At 52.4% G+C, this 19,456-nt stretch overlaps 1 protein-coding gene across 2 annotated transcripts in view; it reads left to right on the forward strand.

The window, feature by feature from the left end:
- DLGAP4 (DLG associated protein 4) overlaps positions 1-19,456 on the forward strand; it is a 270,883-nt gene that overhangs the window by 161,239 nt on the left and 90,188 nt on the right. For both annotated transcript variants that reach the window (XM_084645809.1, XM_084645810.1), the window contains exons 3-4: positions 2,075-3,118; positions 15,928-16,145. In XM_084645809.1, the coding sequence (XP_084501935.1) occupies positions 2,168-3,118; positions 15,928-16,145 (1,169 nt within the window). In that variant the 5' untranslated portion in view covers positions 2,075-2,167. The remainder of the gene's footprint in view (positions 1-2,074; positions 3,119-15,927; positions 16,146-19,456) is intronic.

Here is a 19,456-nt window from a genome sequence, read left to right on the forward strand (position 1 = left end):
AGGTAACATTATCTTTCATTAGTGACACAAGCAATTCCTTAAAGGTGCCTGAGTGGAAAGAGGAATGGATGCTTGGCCATTCATCGAATGTTTTCCGTATAGCCACACTGCCCATCTTCTCTCCACTCCCACCCACAGTCAGCTCTAGTGGCTGAACACGAGGTTCCCTGGAAAGACAGATCCATTGAGGTTCAAGTGAGCTCTCCGGGCAATGTCAGAACCCTCTGTTTTATAGGGCTGGGGTAAAGTGACTTTCACTGCAGGGACAAGTCTTAACTGGTCGTTTGCTTCTAATCTATGGCTCAAAATGCTCCAAACACGATCATTAAATACACCTGCCTGCCCACTAAAATAGGCTGAAGGTGGGAGGGATTGACTGGCGTTGCCATAGGGTAGGCTTAACCATCTTTGCTATGAGGTGAGATCATCTGCCTGTGTGGGGTGTTCAATCGGCCTCACCTCCAAGGATCAACTAGAGTCACACTAGAGGGTGAACAGCTGAATTTACAGTACTGGGGGGTCAACTGGCTCTGCCAAGGGGTCAGCTGGAGTTGCCAAGGAGTGCGATCAAACGGCATCACTGTTGGGATGATCAGCAGGATTCCCTCTGGGGAGGGATCAGCTGGACTGCCACTGGGTGGGAATCATATGGATTCAAATGGAGGCCAGAGATCAGTTTGATCTCAGCTGGTGAATAAGGTACGGTGCTTTCTCTCTGATTGAAGAAGATCTTTCTTCTGAGAGCAATGAGGGGTAAAAGGATGCTGTTTTAACAGTGCGCGTTTAAATAACCAAGTTTCCTTAGCTATGTTAGGAATCCCATCTTTGAGTGTTAGCATTGAAACACTTATTAAAAATCTCATTTGCTTTTCAGCATTAATACAATTTTTTCTCAGCATGGCAAGGGAAACTGGCTAGTCAGTTGCTATGATTATTTCATAATTTGCTGCCCACTGAATCAATTCCACTTTGAATCAGTTTCACTTTCAAGATCCCATGCATGAGGAGGGAGAGTTTAAGTCAGACAGCGGGTGTGTTTCAGGGCTGGGTGCAGAACCCAGTGGTCCCGATTACCAGGCCTGTGCTTCAGCTACTAGCCCATATTACCGGCTGGGATTTTTGATTCTGTTTCCCAATGTAACAGGGTCTTCATTTCCAGAAAAATCTGGCAAATTATAGCCCTGACCCTGAAGCAAAGCAGCCCAAGCAATGGTGATCTAGCCTGGCAGCGGGGACCTCAACCTTGAAGCTGTGACTGAACAACAAAAGACTTCTCAGGCCAGGCCCATGAGTGTCTCAGTAAAACCACTGTTCTGGTCATATGTGTTGCAGCATTTTCCTCAGGGGTACAGGCTAACATGGACATAAACCTGGGCACTTGTCCGAGAAGAGACGTTTGCCATCCCATCACATTACCATAGCTCCGTGCAACACACACATCCGGTCCATCGTCCCCATTAAGAGGTCTGATAACCACGGAAACACAAATGGCCACATGACAGACAGCCAATCTGATCCTCAGCTCATTTCCCTCGACTCCAGCAAGGCCCGGGCACAGTATTTGACAGGTTTTTATTCAGCCCCCTAAAATAATGGGACAGGCGCCCATGATTTGCTGACAGTCCAACTGCTAAGCTGGGGACCGAGTGCTATTAAATGAAGCCACGCAGAGGCCAAAAAATAGCAGCCTGCTTGTATTAAGTAGTTTGAATTTGAGCTCTGGGGTCTACACGGCTCTTAAATGTGGCTAGGGAATGTTAATCATCCCTTTTTCCTGTTCTAACCCTAACACCTCAGCCTGACCGTTCTTCCACATCTCAGCCTCCCATGTGCCATCTCTTCCTGCTCCCTTCTTCTGCTCGTTGTGTCCTGCCTCCCATCCCTTTCTCCTCCTCCTCTCCTGACTCTCTCAGCTCTATAATAACCTTCATTGTCTTGGCTTTTAGAACTTGCAAGGCACTGGCTCGGATGCTTTGGGAAGGAGCAGGGTGGAAACGCTTAAAGGGATAGAGAGAGCCTGGGGAGAGCTTTCCTTTCAGTGATGTGTGCGTGTTTCTTGTCTCTGTGGCTGCAGGATCATCTCCAGAGGGAGAGGGACCAAAGGGAGAACTAGCAGGAAGGCTCCTCGGTGTCACCCGTGAAGTGATGCTGTAGGAAACCCGGGACCATGAAGGGGTTAGGAGATAACAGAAGCCGCCACCTCTCCGATAACCTGGACTCCCCTCAGGACTCTCTTTATGCAGCCCAAGACAGGAACCCTTACCTCCTCAGTCCCACTGACTCCTACCCCGTGGACCCCCGGTTTCCAGCCCAGAATTCCCTCCATAGTGACTGTCTGCTCCCACTCAACAACCAGATTTCCAACAGCAGCACTTTCCCCCGGATCCATTACAACTCCCACTTCGAGGTCCCAGACGAGAACCCCTTCCCGAGCCATGCCCAAGCCACTAAGATCAACCGCCTCCCCGCAAACCTCTTAGACCAATTTGAGAAGCAGCTGCCCATCCACCGGGACGGCTTCAGCACCCTCCAGTTCCAGAGGAGTGACTCCAAGCACCGGAGCGAGAGCCCCGGGCGCATCCGACACCTGGTGCACTCCGTCCAGAAGCTCTTTGCCAAGTCGCAGTCCCTGGAGGGCCCCACCAAGGGCAGCGTGAATGGCAAGAAGGGAACGGAGGACCCGAAGCAGAACCGAAGGAGCAAGAGCAAAGACCGGGCAAAGACCACCGAGACCAAACGCAGGCCCAGGTCCAACATATCAGGCTGGTGGAGCTCGGATGACAACTTAGACAGCGACACCTGCAGCTATCGCAATCCAATGGGCCTCATGACCCTGGGCAGGCAACCTGACCACAGCCAGCCTAGGTACTTCATGCACGCGTATAACACCATCAGTGAGCACATGCTGAAATCCTCCAAGAGCAATAACGACCTCAAGGTCACCCCCTGCACCAATATCCCCATCAGCAACGAGTCCAACTACATCAAACGGGGCTCCTGGTCCACGCTCACCCTTAGCCATGCCCGGGAAGTGTGCCAAAAGGCTTCTGCCACCATCGACAAAGCCCTGCTGAAATCCAAGTCCTGCCAGCAAGACTTAGCCTATCATTACTTGCAGGTGGGTGCCGCACTGGGGTTTGCTTCTGCTCTCTGATGGGGGTGATGTTCCACGTGGTAAGGAGGGCTCTGGCTCGGTGAGCCCTGGGTAGGGTGACCAGATGTCTCAATTTTATAGGGACAGTCCCGATATTCAGGGCTGTTTCTTATATGGGTGCCTATTACCCTCCACTCCCTGTCTTGATTTTTCACATTTGCTATCTGGTCACCCTAGCCCTGGGGCACTGCTTTGGTCTGACCAAAAAATTAATCCACTCCTGCTACTCTATCCATCAGCACAAGTCATTCTGATTTCTCCCCTCCCACTTTATAACAGCATAATTTACAGAGCAGCCCGTGGAGGTGTTACCGGGGGAATAAACAGCAACTGCAGGTGAAGTCTGAGTCAAATACTCCACCGGCCTCTCAAAGCATACCTGCAAAGGGCATTGGAGCAGCCATGTGTGCCCATGGTGCCCCAAGATTGCTTGCCTGGAAGGGGGTGGCTCCCTCGGCTGATTCAGGTGCACCTGCCCAATATCTTTTTCATGCCGAAGGCCCATTGCAAATGTGACTCTTCAGAGCAAAGCTCTTGTTCCCAGGAAAATGACCCAGTTCTATGCTCGGTTCATTAGGATGCACCTATCCCTAAAACTAACTTGATGTGTTTTGTGTCTGTACAGCATCTAGTCCAGTGGGTGCTGGGTGCAGGAGTGGGGCTGCTGCTCGGTCCTACTGCAATACAATGAAAATAATTTACCACAAGCCAAATGTTCCATAAAGGGGCATCTGATTTGTGCCCACAATGACACACCTGTTCAGGACCAGCACTATAAACCACTGGTTCACTATGTGGTGTGTGTTTCCCTAAGTGGCTAATCCACATAAAAAGATAAAAGCCTACTGCTACCACCAGTTAGTCCTCTAGTGGTAGCAGCTGATAATTTAATGTTGCAGGGTCTCTGGTTCAAATTGTGCTGGATCATTGCATAAGTATGTTTAGACACAGGTCGATATTTCAACAGGCTCCACTTAAGAACACAAAACCTAACGCATGCTTAGACAGGGGAATAAAAATAAATGGCTAGGCCTGGGGGCGTAATCAGCTGGGCAGTGTTTGTAAATCACAGAGTGCATTTTTAACACAGAGGCATCAGTGGCTCTTCTGGCAGTGGGTTTGTGGTGTTCAAGGCAGATTAATTATTGAAAAGCAGCCTGCTCCTCAAGTCTTGCTTTCCACTTCCCGCAAATCAAATTACTGAGGAATTTATTGGATCAGGAATGTCGGTAGTTGTTTTCCTTTGTGTTAAAGTGTTACCAGGTTAAACAGGCAGCCACAAAATACTCCAAGCCACCCAACACTAAATACACAACATGGGAAAAGCCAGAGTGCAGATGAGAGCAGAATGAAATAACAGAGAGAAATGAAAACCACTCCAACACACCAGGGTTCCCAGCCACCAGCCTTGTTGAAGTCAGCTGGCCAGATCTTCCAGGCCCTTCCTAAGTTATTACCGCTTCACTGGAAGTTTGGCCTGCGAGAGGATCTCAGGGTAAAAGGACGCATTACTTTGTGAAATAAATAATGAACCGCTCCTGGGTTGTGGCCACAACTGTGTCCCCAGCCCAGATCCTCGGCTGGTATAAATCGGTGCCGCTCCACTGAAACTGTTAGAGTCGCAGCAGCTGGGACATGGTTCCTTAGTCCCACTCCAATCTGCGTAGGCAGCTGCCCAGGGCACAGAATCTTTAGGGCTACACCTGGCAGGATAGTTTCAGGGCATTGCTGTCCCTGCAAGTGTATGAGCAGCAGCAGCCAGGGCCACATCCCACCAGCCAGCGTGCACCAAGGGGCTGCTCCTTGAACTGCTAGGTAGTATCAGCCTAGGATCGGGGGTTTACTCCCCACACTTTCTATGGAAATGAAATTCGTGGGCTGAATCTGACTTTGACACGAGAGAGACCGGGACCTCACACCAAGGGGGGCTCAGAGCAGAGGTGTAGTTCAAAAGCTGTTACCAAACTGTGCTCTGTAAGTTCACTGGCAAACTTGGCTGAGCATGGAGTGGCCTTGGGCCATCTGTGTGGGTTCAGGTGGCAGTAGGTGAGACTTGGTGGTTATGTGCATTCCCCCCCACACTTGCTGCCCAAAGCCAGGCAAAGCCTAGTGGTTTGGGCTGAGTTTCCCTTTGGGCTTTTAGAGTTCCAACCGCAAATTCCAAGCATAACCCTCTGCAAAGCCAACCCAGAGAAAGAGTCTGCTTCAAGCCCTGAGCACTCAACCGGCCAATTTCTGTACAGCCCTCTCAGGGAGATCTAGTGGGCGGGAGAGGGTCGCGTCCCCCATGTAACCTAGATGAATAGCTAAGTGAGCAGCAGTGCCAAGAGCCCCGTCTAGTCATTCTCAGCCAGAAAAGGTCATGCATTGAACACCAAAAGGCAGGGAGGAGCATCCTCGGTCAAGGACATGTGCAAAATCCAAACAGACCCTACTGTCCGGTTTGCTACTGAGTGCCCTGCCCTCGTGTGCCTCCCTCCAGTGGCTGGGGAGTGGTGCGGTGACTGAGGTGACATAACCCTGGCTCCCAAAGGAGCTCTGTGTGCCCCGAACTCAGGCCGGAAGGCAGCTGAGCTGTGCAGGAGTCGTGGTTAAAACTGGAAATGGGCCCGAGGAGCAAAGTCAGGCTCCAGAGTCCAGACACAGAGCCAATCTTCCCCACAGCTCGAGGGTGTGCAGGTCTGGGTCTTGGGCTCAAGAGGGTCTTCAGAGGAGAAATTTCAATCCTGAGCTATCTGCTCCAAAAACTAAGGAGCAGTTACTGGGGGGAGGGGCAGGAAACAGTGTGGCTACACCAAGCCCCTACCCTGAGCACCGGCACAGGCCTGGTTTGAGCACTGAAAAAGGTCACTGAATTTTTTTAAACCCTCCCCTTTCCCTTCAATTCGGCATGTTATGCTCTGCGCTGCCAGGCTCGGACACAGGGCCCCCAAACACTAGGAGCCCGGCCTGGAGTCATTCACAGCCTGGCCAGAAGGGCCTCAAAGTCTCACCAGGAAGCTAGTCTTCCTGAGGGTTCAAGCCCCAAAGGCTTTGGGTGAGGGTCAGCTCCACAGCCATGTTGCCAGGTGTTCCTCTGGCCCTTCAGAGCTTTTACCCAGCTGCCGGTGCCTGATCTCGCTCCCATCAAAGTCCATGGGACTCTTCCGATGGGCGCTGGAGTGGGCCCTGGGTGAGACCTGTGGATGAGAGCTACGTCATCGGCCTCACACTGAAGAGGTGACGAATAAGTTGCCAGGTGCAGAGGGATGGTCCCTGATGACTGATTCCTACCTGTTGCCCCTTCTCTCCCCTCCCCTTCTAGCTAGGAGGACTGTAGTAAAGTGGTCATCAAGGGGTTAATGGGGTGACTCAGAATACTATGGGCTAGAGCTCTGCTATGCTCTACCTCTCTCTTACTTCGTGTTTAGGAGGGGGGGTGTTTCCCCCCACCCTGACATGACTGCATGCAGCAGCAGGTTCCCATCTTGCAGCACTGTAAGTAGAGAGTGTTTCTTGTGCACCTGGCTGTCCCGTTACAAGAAGGACTCTGTGTACGGGGAAGGAGGCGGGCGTGGGGGCGGGAACTGAAGAAGCTTTACTGCAATGAGAGGCGTCAGAAGCCATAAAGCTGCTGAGCAGGCAGTGAACATTGACTGCAAGTGTCCAAAGCGAGGGGCTGCGTGTTGCTGTTGGTCTGGGCTCGGTGGCATGCAAGTGCGGGTCGATCAGCAGCTTCAGTGCCCCGCGCCCTGGGGCCGCGATAACATCGATGGGCCCAGATGAAGCAGGAAGCTCCCAAGCCAATCAGAAGCTGCAGCCAGCACTTCTCCAGCCTCTTTTATTTATGAACGCTCAGTGGCAGTTATGTGCCTCTTCCCCTCCCCCACCCCATTGAGCTTGCTTCATGCCTTTGTGAAATGATGGCAGGTTGCCAGGATTACTGGGTATGGCTCTCCCAGAATAACCAGCCTGACCATCAGAATGGTTCCCACAGCACTCAAATGCCCAGCATCCCAGACAACCGTGTGCACAGCCCAGGGGTTAGAGCACTGCCCGGGAGCCAGGGGAGCTCTTCTGTAGACTGGCTGTATGACCCTGGGCCAGTCCCTCTCCCTGCTTGCCCGTGGGCATAAAGCATGTAGTGACTGAGAGGTAGGCTGGCAGTGCGGAGGATTCCTCAGTAAGGATCCCGAAGGGCTTGACGGACTCTCCGACCAGGGGATATATCCTGTCCTCAGCTGAGCCAGGAAGGGTTAAACTCATAGGGACTGCATTAGCCACCAAGCCTGGAGGGGAGCTGACCACTGGGGAAGGTGGGACCTGACAAAGCACGTCAGCTTCACCTTGGACAGAGAGCTGCTTGTGAGTAGAAGGTGCCAAGCTTCCTCCCAGAGACAGAGTCTGGGACTGGAGCATGGGGCTGGGAGCAGGTGTCCGTCCTCCTTCTCTCCCTACCAGGGGAGAGCTGGGGCTCCGTGGCTGCCCTCCATGCGGTGGCAGAAAGCCTAAGAGAGGGGCATGCTTGGCTGTGTGGGTGGGGTAGTCAGGTGGCCCTGATAAAGAGGGGGCCTGGTGACTCTTGCTGAGAAGCAGCCCATTTAGAGACCATTCAGCTGATACTTTGTTCCTGTGGTTCCCTCCGATCCCCCCATTATAGCAGGGCCCTTGGTATGGAAGCAGCAGCTTCATATCGTAGGAGTTTATCTCCTTGGGGTGTATTAAGCACTAGGCCCCTGGGGCCTCGTTTTAGTACCCCTAGTGTCATGCAGCCCTTTGCCCTCTCCCACACTTAGCAGACCTGCAAGTGGCTACCCAGCCCTGCCCTTTGGCTTGCCAACTTTCTATTGGCACAAAACCGAACACCCTAGCCCCGCCCCTTCTCTGAGGCCCTGCCCCTTCCCCAAGGCCCCACCCCCCCCACTCCCTGCATTCCCCCTCCTTCAGTGGCTCGCTCTCTCTCACCCTCACTCACTTCCACTGGGCTGGGGCAGAGGGTTGGGGTGTGGGAGCGGGGGGGCTCTAAATGTGGGTGCGGGTTCCGGGGTGAGGCCAGAAATGAGGGGTTCAGGATGCAGGAGGGGGCTCTGGACTGGGGCAGGGAGTTGGAGTGCCGGGGGGGTGAGGGCTCTGGCTGGGAGTGAAGGCTCTGGAGTGGGACTGGGAATGAGGAGTAGGGGTGCAGGAGGGGGCTCCAGGCTGGGGATGAGGTCAAGGAATTCAGAATGCAGGAATTCAGCTGAACCGGTGCTCGGAGCAGGGGCAGCACGCACCCGTGGAGCCTTCTGCCTGACCCCGCCGAGGAGCCGGACCTGCTGGCTGCTTCCGAGGTGCAGAGCAGTGCCCCAGGACAAGTAGGGACTAGCACGACTTGGCTCCACAGCACAGCTGACCGGACTTTTAATGGCCCAGTTGGTGGTGCTGGCCAGAGACACCAAGGTCCCTTTTCGACCGGGTGTTCCTGCCGAAAACCGGACACCTGGTCACCCTACCTGCCCGCCGCAACCAGGCTGCGCCCTCTTTGTGTCTTCCTGCTTGTTCCCCACAGGAAGCCTGGGCCATTCTCTTCACCTGTGTGTGGTGCATGTACATATATGCATCTGAATGCTTGTGTGTGCACACGGATGTGCATGCTTATATTTGCATGCATGCGTGTTTGTGTCTGGGCATGTGTTCCTTTGAACGTATACGCGCATGCCATTGTCTATGTGATGCGTCCCTTTGTCTGTATGCATGTTTGCACCTGCACGTGTGTTTGTGTGCGTGCTTCTGTGTGTGTAAACATGGCAGGGATGCACGAGTGGGAGCGCATGTTTGTGTGGGTGGTGTACGTGCACTTTCAGAATTGCTGGTTGTCCCTAAAACTCCTCCATCTATCTGGCTCTAGCTGAAGCAATGGTCACAGAGTGGCTCTTCTGTATATGCCCACATCCTGGAAGGTGGATTTTCCACTTCGCTGCCTTTCCCTTTATGTTAACGCTCTGTTTGTTTGGGTGATTAGGGAATGCTTTTGGCAGACTCATGGCAGGGGAGCCCTCTGCAGTGTTCAAAGCCCCCTCCCCCCTCCACTCATTATCCTTTGGCTAAGAATGGGGGACTATTTGCCCGAGAAACAGAATACAGCTGCTGAATGGCTGTAGTGGTGCTGGCACACGTCCGCTTGCCCCGGCGCTCTGCAGGGATAGGGTCACGAGCGCCGGGATAGGGTTTCAGCCAGCAGTCAAGATCTGAGGCTGCAGTTTACAAGGGAGAATAGCGTTTGTGTGACCCCCCTCTCTGGGGTCTCGGGGTCAGAGAGAGCCACGTCCAGGGGAAGCCAAATAATGGCAAAGAAGTGGAAAAGAAACTAAGGTGACACCATAAATCCCATGGGAGTTCCCTTTACTTACATGGGGCCCTGCTCTCCAGGGAGTCCGTGGGCGTTTGCCACTCCCGCTTGTCACTGGGATCAGGATTTGCCTGATACCTGGATCCTGACTGAACCCCTGTTCCTGTCAATGGCAAAACCTCTCCAGACTGCAGTGGGAGCAGGGATGGGCCCGTGGTAAATTGCAGACAGTGCTGGGGTATGTACAAGGTGAGGGGCAATAGAAATGTTAATATTTTTGAAAAAACCTAGCACCCTTCTGTCTAAGACCTCACAGCCACCCCTGGGTGGTGTGTGCATTATCATCCCCTGCTGGGAGAACATCCCCTTCAGGCTGCTCTAATTCATGCACAGGCCACAGGTTACTTGCAGGCTTAAACTAGTGTAACTGGTGGATTCTCTGTATGTTGAAGTCTTTAAATCATGATGTGAGGATATCAGTGACTCAGCCAGAGGTTAGAGATCTGTTACAGGAGTGGGTGGGTTCTGTGACCTGCAACCTGCAGGAGGTTAGACTAGATGATCATGATGGTCTCTTCTGACCTTAAGTCTATGAGTTTATGTCAGAGGCTATGTCAGAGTCTACGTCACTGACCTCTGGAGAGTTACTCCTGATTTACTCCAGTATAAGTGATAGGAGCATCAGCCCTGCTTTTCATATTGACATGGAAGCAGAAGACAAGATGGTGTAACAGAGAAACAGAACCCCAATGAATACCGTCTTGTTTGTCCCACGCAGGTGTGTGTGCTGGTTTAGGGCACTGGAGTTCTGTTTCCTTATCATGTTTTCTTTAACACCAGAGGCTGCACCTAGGGGCCAGATTCTCAGCTGTTGTCAGTCAGCGTAGGTTTCGGTGGTGCTGCATCCGTTTACATCAGCTGAGGATCTGGGACTGGATCTTCATCCATGTCTCAAGGGAGCAGAGCTTTAGAGGCCGTGAGCCAGGTGTTTAAAGGAATTTGGATGCAGACAGTTGCCCAGTGGGATTCTCAAAACCACCTGCGGTGCCTAGGCGTGTTTGAAAATCCCACTTGGCACCTCGCTGAATCTTGAGGTGCCTAAATCCTTTTAAAAACCTGCCACTCTGCCAATGAGTGATATCTGGGAATCTGAGCAGGAGCTTTCTATCAGCCTTGTGCAGTCACTAACAACTAAAACTGTTTGTTCCACTCTGGTGCATCAAATTCAACCGATTTCCATCAAAAGAGCTTTTTGCCTTTGATGCCCCTCAATTGGTTGTTTGAGCACCTCACGATGGCTTTGAACTTTGCATCTGGATTTCTGCTTTTGCAGGACACAGAGTAGTGTGGGGGGAGAGGGGGAGAGAAGTGACAGAAAACGTGGCTAGAAGTGGATGGTTGCTGCAGCGTGTCCATTAGTTTCTCATCAGTGAAGTTGATGGAGATTGTCGATAGGACAGTGCTTCATGGTAAATATATTGTGTTGGTGTTCTGGCACTGATGGTTTTTCACATGGCTTTGGCAAAGGACTGCCCCAGAAAAGAGATATTGGGGCAGTTGGCATCTCAGAATATCCAACACCCTGCTTCATACGTGGCCATGTTAGCTTGCACTGCACAAGCCTAGCTAGCAGCCGATTCTGACACAGCATGATGTAGTGCTTAGACCAGGGACCTGGGCATAGGGAGACCTGAGTTCTTGTCTCTACCCTACCACTGAACCTGTAGGATGAATCTGGGTGAGTCACATAGGTCAAGATTTTCCAGTGGTTTGTGACGGTGCGAGTCCAGTACATCCTAGAGGGGGTTCAGAAAGTGCTGAGCAGCTGCCTTTGTAAATTCAGGCCTCTTTAAGGTGTCTTAGGTTGAGCACCCAAAATCACAAGTCAGTTTGGAAAATCATGGCTTTAACCTCTCTGTGCTGCAGCTCCCACCTGTAAAGTGGGGCCAGCAATCCTTCCTTTCTCCCAGCCTTTGCCTTACCCAGCTGGGATGCTCTCGGAGGCAGGGACCATCTCTCACGGTGTATATGTACCAAGGACTATAGAGCTCTGATCTTGGTTGGGACCTCAAGTCCCTACATTCAGGGGCCTGCATTTGTCCATCAGGGAGGGTGATTAGCTGCCTCTTTGCATGGGCCCTCCTCTGCTTTGCATTCCCACCGTGTGTCCAGGGCAGGTAGCAAGCCTAGAAAGCAGCATTTCCATTTCCCCAGCTGGGTCTCGGACTCCCTCTGCTCCCGACCCACCTGCCCCGCGGTGGGCCCGGAGCTGTGCACACTGGTGCCGTAAGTGCTGTCAGTGCCAGGCGGGTGAGTGCTCCTGACGTGCAATTAACAAGGTGAGGACAAGGCAGGCAGAGAAATCCAATCTCCAGTCAGACGTGACTCGGAGGTGGCTGGTGTAAAAGTGCTTCCAGAAGCCTTTTGTCACCTTCATTAGGAAAGGCCAAAGCCAATCACCCCGGCAGTGATTTGAGGAGAATAGGGCTGTTATTAGGGTGATCTGTCACCAGAGCCAGCTCGCCATCCCCAGGGACATGCAGCAGCTAGCAGCAGCATGTTCCAGAGACAGTGGCCACTCCCCAATAGCCTCTCTGCCCTGTGGTCTGTTTGGACGGCCATCCTGCTCTGAGGCGCACACTCCAAGCCGGAGCACGCAGCTGGAGTGCAGGTCACAGAGGCAAAGCACCTCCTGACGCTGAGCTAACAATTGAGGCTGGGGCGGGTGACACACAAACCTGTCCCCACTGGAGGTTTGCACTGAGTGTGTCACGAGTGTGGGGAGTTGGGCAGCCTCAGCCTGGACTCCAGCAGGGATTCGGCACAGAGCCCAATGCTGTGGCAGCAGCTGATCACCTCCCCTTCGGGAGGCAACATACCAAACAGCTGGATGAACCCAGTGGGCCAGTGGGTTTTGCAGGGAACTGACAGAGAGAGGGCCAGGGAGTCTCAGGAAGGCCAAGAAACCTGGAACCAAACCCCACCCAAAAGTGAGGGCCTGGAGAGGCCTCTACTCCCCAGTGGTGTTTGTCACCGCTGTAAAGCCCCACAGGTTTGACCTCATCTGGCACAAATGGTGCCGTCTCTCTGGCTCTGGGCCTCTGCCTCTCTGATGGGGAGAGACCCAGCGTGGAATAACCGCCAGGGCCCACTCACCCCCTCAGGGAGTTGGGCCTGGCCGGGCTGGATTTCATGGGAGTTTTGCCAGTGACTTTGCTGGGATTTCAGCCAGAGCCCCCAGTAGAAGCTGTAGGGGCACCTCAGGGGGCATTATCCAGCCCAGCCCTCCCAATGATATGGGCCCAATGCAGCCTTCTGCATTGACACACTGTGCTGGGCCCCAGGTACCCTTTGCCCAGATGTAAAGAGACACGCCAGGAATTAGACTGCGTACGAGTGATAATAGTACCCCATAACATTGGCCCCTGTCAAGGTTCCTTCCCCACTCTGAACTCTAGGGTACAGATGTGGGGACCTGCATGAAAACCCCCTAAGCTTACTTTTACCAGCTTAGATTAAAACTTCCCCAAGGTACAAATTATTTTACCTTTTGCCCTTGGACTTTATTGCTGCCACCACCAAGCGTCTAACAAATATATAGAAGGGAAAGAGCCCGCTTGGAAACGTCTTTCCCCCCAAAAAATCCTCCCAAACCCTACACCCCCTTTCCTGGGGAAGGCTTGATAAAAATCCTCACCAATTTGCATAGGTGAACACAGACCCAAACCCTGGGATCTTAAGAACAATGAAAAAGCAATCAGGTTCTTAAAAGAAGAATTTTAATTGAAAAAAAGTAAAAGAATCACCTCTGTAAAAAGCAGGATGGTAATACCTTACAGGGTAATCAGATTCAAAACATAGAGAATCCTTCTAGGCAAAACCTTCAGTTACAAAAAGACACAAAAACAGGAATATCCATTCCATTCAGCACAGCTTATTTTCTCAGCCATTTAAACAAAGTAGAATCTAACGCATATCTAGCTAGATTGCTTACTAAGTTCTAAGACTCCATTTCTTTTCTGTCCCCGGCAAAAGCATCACACAGGTAGAGAGAGCCTTTGTTTCTCCCCACCTCCAGCTTTGAAAATATCTTGTCTCCTCATTGGTCATTTTGGTCAGGTGCCAGTGAGGTTATCCTAGCTTCTTAACCCTTTACAGGGTGAAAGGGTTTTTCCTCTGGCCAGGAGGGATTTTAAAGGTGTTTATCCTTCCCTTTATATTTATGACAGCCCCATAACACTCTCCACCCTCCTGCGCCAGGCATAGGCCACTTGCTAACTGCCAGGGGCAGGCAGCAGTGCCACAAGGTCAGCTTAGTGCATCCTGGGCCATTTGGAGCTTTCCTGCATCTTCCCTCTTCTCGAAGGCAGCTGGTCTTTGGACACCCGATCTAAATGAGATGGACCATTGGACTGATCTGCTCTGACAATTCCTGTGTCCCTACCTCGGGTCTCTTTCCCCCTTAAGCTTGTTGCTCTCCATAAGGCCCCTGAATTCCCACCTGCTACCCAAAGGGGACACTCCAGGACTCAGTCTGGTTGTCTCTTTTCTCAGTGAAAAAAGATAGCGAGCCTGGCAAGCCGCCTGACTAGGAACCCGGCTGCTTGTGGTCACAAAGCAAAGTGAGAAAATGCCAACAGAGTAGCAATGCTGCTCGAGCAAATGGCATCCGCGCTTGGTTAAAACAGCAGCTCTGAAACCTTCCTGTACTTGGACCCCCACCCCAGCATCCTCCCCTCCTGTTTAGCAATATGGGGAGGACGGGGTGGCCGTGACCCCCGATACCTGTTTGTGGCCCCACATTGGGAACTCCTGTGTCACAGGTATTGATTAGCGCACACAAACATCCCTAGGGGATTTCAAGAGAAAAGCTCATTCTCCTGGAACTAGGCTTTTGGATTGGACGATGCAAACGAGAAAAGGAGAGTGGCTTCAGATTAGCCCTTCGGTTTGACAGCACTTAGCCATGATACCGCACTCGGCATTTCTAGTCACTGAGCAAACATTAACTGCTTAATCCTCCCCGCAGCCTGGAGGTAGGTAAATCGGACTCACCCTTCTGCAGAGGCGGAATCACCAGCTCTGGTGAAGTGACTTGCCCAAGGCCAATGGCAGCACTTCACTACTCTCCAGTGCTGGTCCCAACCCAGCAGCTTCCAGCAGCAGCAATGCTGCAGGGCTTGAGAAGGTTACAGTCACGCACATTTCCGTAAGGAAGAGCTGGAGTCCGAACTCGGGAGTCCCTGGCTCCTTGGCCCATGTCCAGACTATTCTTTATTACATTGTGGTAGCATGTAGCAGCCCCCCCCATAACACTAGAGCCCCATTGTCCTGGGTGCTGCAAGTACACACGGTAAGAGACAGTCCCTCTTGCACAAAGAGCTTTCAATCTAAAGGAAAGAGACAGACAAAGGGTGGGGAAAATGTTACAGGTGAGGAACTGAGACACAGAGTGACTTGCCCAAGGTGATGCAGGAAGTCTGTGGTACAGCAGGAAATTGAACCCAGGTGTCCTAAGTCCAAGGCCAGTGCCTTATCCACAGGACCACCCTTCTCTGTCTAGTAAGCCCCTAGCTTTCCTTATTAGAAGGTTTTGACAGCCATCAGGAGCTCTCAGGACCAATTCATCCTCCCTTACCCCCATTGATTTCAGTGGGACTGTTTGTCTAGTAAGGGATTAATCAACCTTAAGATGGTAGAACTGAGCCTTTCAGCTGGAAATCTGTGAGCTTGTTAGGGGATATTAGAAATTGAGATCCCCTAAGCCAATGGCCTTTATTCTCCTTGTATCTGTCTCATCTCAGGTTTTAGTCCACTGACAGCTCTGTGAATCAAGCCTTACTTGACAATTCAGGGCTGTTGGTGAAGATCTCTACAGCCCTGTACCCAGTTCCATAGCAAGAGAGCGTCACTCCATTAAATCAGTGGCCAGGAAATGCAGTATTCAGAAAAGCAACCTATTTTTTCTGCCCAGGTGCAATTCACCCCCGTGCTGCGGGCCCGGCACAATCTCTGCACCCCATACTAGCTCAATCAGGCTCCGGTGGGACTCAGAAGGTGCTGGCCTGTTGCACCAGGGTGAATCTCATCTGCAGGGCGGGGCCAGCCTGCAGCATTTTCTGCCTCAGGAAGTCGGGTAGCTGGGCTTAAGGAGGGGCTGGCTAACTGGCATAATGCTACATGCTAAGATATGCGTCATCAAACTTCATGCTTCATGCCATAAGGTGATGACTCTAGGAGTCCGGAAGGACTTGCTTTGCCCATACACAACATAGCATAGCCGGCCAGGTGCATATTAGTATGAGGGGTTTTCTCCATTCCTCTGATGCATCAGCTATTAGCCATGGCTGGAGCCAGGATACCAGACTTCAGGGGCCAGCTATGGTTCCTCCAACTCCCAGGTTCCTCTTCCCCCCAGAGGTTCCTTCCTTCCTTCCTAGACACAGGTGCTGCATTGTTCTTCCAGGTGCCTCAGGGAGAGTGGAACAATACGCTGTCTCGGGACAAAGACAACGAGATCCCGTGCCGGCGCATGCGGAGTGGGAGCTACATCAAAGCCATGGGGGACGACGACAGTGAAGATTCAGAAACCAGCCCCAAACCTTCCCCGAAAACTGCGGCTCGGAGGCAGAGTTACCTCAAGGCCACCCAACAGTCCCTGAGTGAGCAGAGCACCGCACACAGGTAACCAGCTCAGGGCTCCTTTGCACCCAGGGGCAATCCCAGGGTGGTCCATGGAGTTCTGACGATGGCATCCACATCTAACCTGGCGCATTGCATGCTGGGCCTTCCAAAATCCATGTTGAAGATGGGTCGGGGTGCCATCTCCTTCATTTTTTTCCAGCTGAGTGTGACCTTCAGCCTCATGGGAAGTTATCAATGCTGCCTTCATTTGGGCAGCGGTTGGGCACCCTGGGAGGGGCAGGTTGGGAAGCAGGGAGTGAGACGAGGATAAAAATGGGGAAGACGAAGATAAGGTGGAGGAATGGAGCATTGTTCCCCAGTGATTCTAAACTAACCCTAAGTGTGTGAAATTGCACAGGATCTCTGTCCCCAAGGCGTGTTGGTTCAGAGAGTAGGAATAAGACATAGGGACAGGTCCTGAGGCAGTGTATTTTGGCGGTGTACCTTGCCTTCAGTGGAGCTACACGGGTTTACACCTAAGAGGATCTGACTTTTAAAGAGGAGTGAAGCTTAAACAAGGCGAAGCTGCTTAGACATGGAAGATGACTTGTAGCAGGGTGTCTCCCAGCATGGCCACATGTTCACATTCATATGCCGGCCTTTGGATCCCAGAATCCCTTTTCACTGTGGCACCTCCTTTGATGTGCTACTGTAGCTAATCTGAAGGATTCTTGGGAGCATCTGTAAGTAAAAGGCACCCACAACAACTTGCATGGGATGGGATAGGGGACCGGGTGGGTTGCCAAGCTGGATGGAGGACAACAGCAAGAAAAGATGAGACCAGGAGAGGGGAGCCAAGGCCAAGTATTCGGGGTGGGGAGGTACCAGCTATCTGGGACCCAAACAGAAAGTGAAGCAACTGGAGTGTAGCAAGGGAGAGTGAGATGTAAGAAGGTCCCACCTGTATATGGAGTAGGTGCTGCTACATACACCCTGTAAACAGCTGCTCCCTCAGCAGCCCGTGTGCTCTCCCCTGACTAGCTGTCCTGGTGCTGATTCCCTGAGCCCTTTAACAGCACTGGATTGAAATTCACAGAGGAGACAAAAAGTGGGAGACACTGCCAACTCCAGTGAGGACAGACAGCGAGCACAAAGGGATCAGGAGGGGGTAGACGTGGAGACAGAAAATTAACTGAATGTGATTCGGCTTGGAATAATACAAGCTAATATGTCCGGGGGGAAGTAATCAGAGACGCCAGCAGGGCAGGGAGCGCTGGGGAGCAGCAATGTGCAGAGACCTCGGCGCAGTAGTGGATTGCAAATTAGATGCAGCTTTACCGCGTGATACGGCGGGAACAAGAATGCGGTTTGGAGGGTGGCATTGTGAGAGCATCTGGTCACCAAACAGGGAGGTAACAGCCCCTGACCAGCTCTTGGCTTGGCTCTCCTCTTACTACACCGCTGTGAACCCAGTGACTTCCGTACGGGTTCTCCTGATTCACAGCAACGTAGGAGAGGAGAATCAGACCCTGCACAGCTCTGGGGCGTCCGGCCCTTGGGTATCGCATTCATCTCTGCATGCCTCAGTCCCAGGAAAAAGAGGACAAACTGGGGGGAGTTCAGCAATGCCGTGACTCAGAGGCGAGATCAAGAGTGGAATGGCAAGAGAGGTGTTTTCCGTAAGGCCACCCAGGAGCAGGGAGGAGTTATATGGAGGCACAGGATGACACTGAACCAAGGAAAGTGTTGCCTGGCTCTCAGGCAGTGAGCTCTGTCAGGCTGCGCTCGAGTGTCCCGAGGGGAGCGGTGCAAGACCTATCACTTGGGGTGGGTAAGCCAAAGCACTAGAAAACGTGCTCTAGGGACCATTAGAGAGACAAGGTGGAGGCAGTGATATCTTTTGTTGGACCAGCTTCTGTTGGGGGGAGAGACAAGGTTTCGAGCCACAGAGCTCTTCTTCAGGGCTGGGCATCACAGGGACCGGACCGGCTATGACTACACTGCACTATAGAGACCCCGTGCACTGGCCCTAGGTGACTGGACTAGAGGGGGGTGAATAGGGGCTTGTCTACACTGCGGGTTGGGTCAGTGTAATTTGTGTCACACGGGGTGTGAATAAGCCACCCCCTGCGTGACATAAGTTACACCGACCTAAGCACCAGCAGGGACAGCTCTACCCCCTCTGGTGGAGGAGGAGTGGTTATGCCAGCGGAAGAGCGTTTTCACCAGACGAGCTACAGTGGCCCAGCTGCACCGGGACAGCTGTTGCACTTCTAGTGTAGACTAGCCCTGGGTCTGTTCCCTCTCCAGCGCCTGTACCTGAGTGAATAAAGTCACATGTCCCACGTTCTGTCCTGTGCCTAGCTCTGTACTTCTGACCTTTGCCCTGCTCCCTCATTCCCAAGTGGGCAAGAGAAATGGGAGGTTCTGGGCACAAACTGAACGTATCCAAACTCAATAAAACACCCCACCCAGGCGAAGGGCTGCCACGGGACTAACTGGTGAATAAAGGAATCCACCCCTCTCTTAGCAACCGTGTGAGGCCGAACGCCATCTGCTGGCTGCTCTGCCTTGCTTTTCCATCACCTCCAGTTATTTTTAGGTACCTCCTGTTTAGAGTCCTGTCACTTATCAGGAGTGGGCCATTCAGATCCAGACTGGCCAACAAGCATAAATAGCACCTGCTGCTGATCCTGCCCATTCAGGGATTCTCACCAGCTTTGGGGAAACCTTCCCTGAGTTGCCCATTAAAACTGGCCTGTGTTTGGTGAAAATGTCAATGGACGAGACTGTTTATCTGCAGCAAGACCAGCGGGTTGAGTCTCCAGTCTTGGCCAACCTAAAGGGGGATCTGACCTGCAGTACTGCGGTATAGGGGTGGAGTCCAAGTAGAAACAGGGAGATGAGGAACCTCAGTATCTTGATAGATTGAATGGAGGTGCAGAACAATGAGTCAGGTCTCCTGGGTTCTAATCTCAGCTCTGCTACAGACTCACTGTGTGATCCTGGGCAAAGCACTTGCTCACATTCTGCCTCAGTTTCCCCAATGGAAAAATAGTCTTAGTAGTATTGACCTACCTTATGGGGGGCGGGGGGAGTGTGGATCAAGTGCATGGGGATCCTGGAGTGGAAGGCACTATGCATTTGCAAAATGCTGCTGCTAATTCTCCTGACTGCTCCTACCCATCACACTACTCCTGCTCCAGCAAAGAGAGGTATCCGTGTTCCCCAAACAGCTGGAGAGAGCCCCCTTGGGCAGAGTCATCTCAGCAGTTTGGTGAAAGTGCCAAACACTGTCGAGCAGAGGGTAAGGGACACCTCTTCCTGTAGGCCACCTGAGCTCAGCCAGTGGGTTCCCATTGTCTGAGCTG

This window comes from Lepidochelys olivacea (assembly GCF_965140295.1).
Source record: "Lepidochelys olivacea isolate rLepOli2 genome assembly, chromosome: 13".
Classification (NCBI taxonomy): Eukaryota; Metazoa; Chordata; order Testudines; family Cheloniidae; genus Lepidochelys; species Lepidochelys olivacea.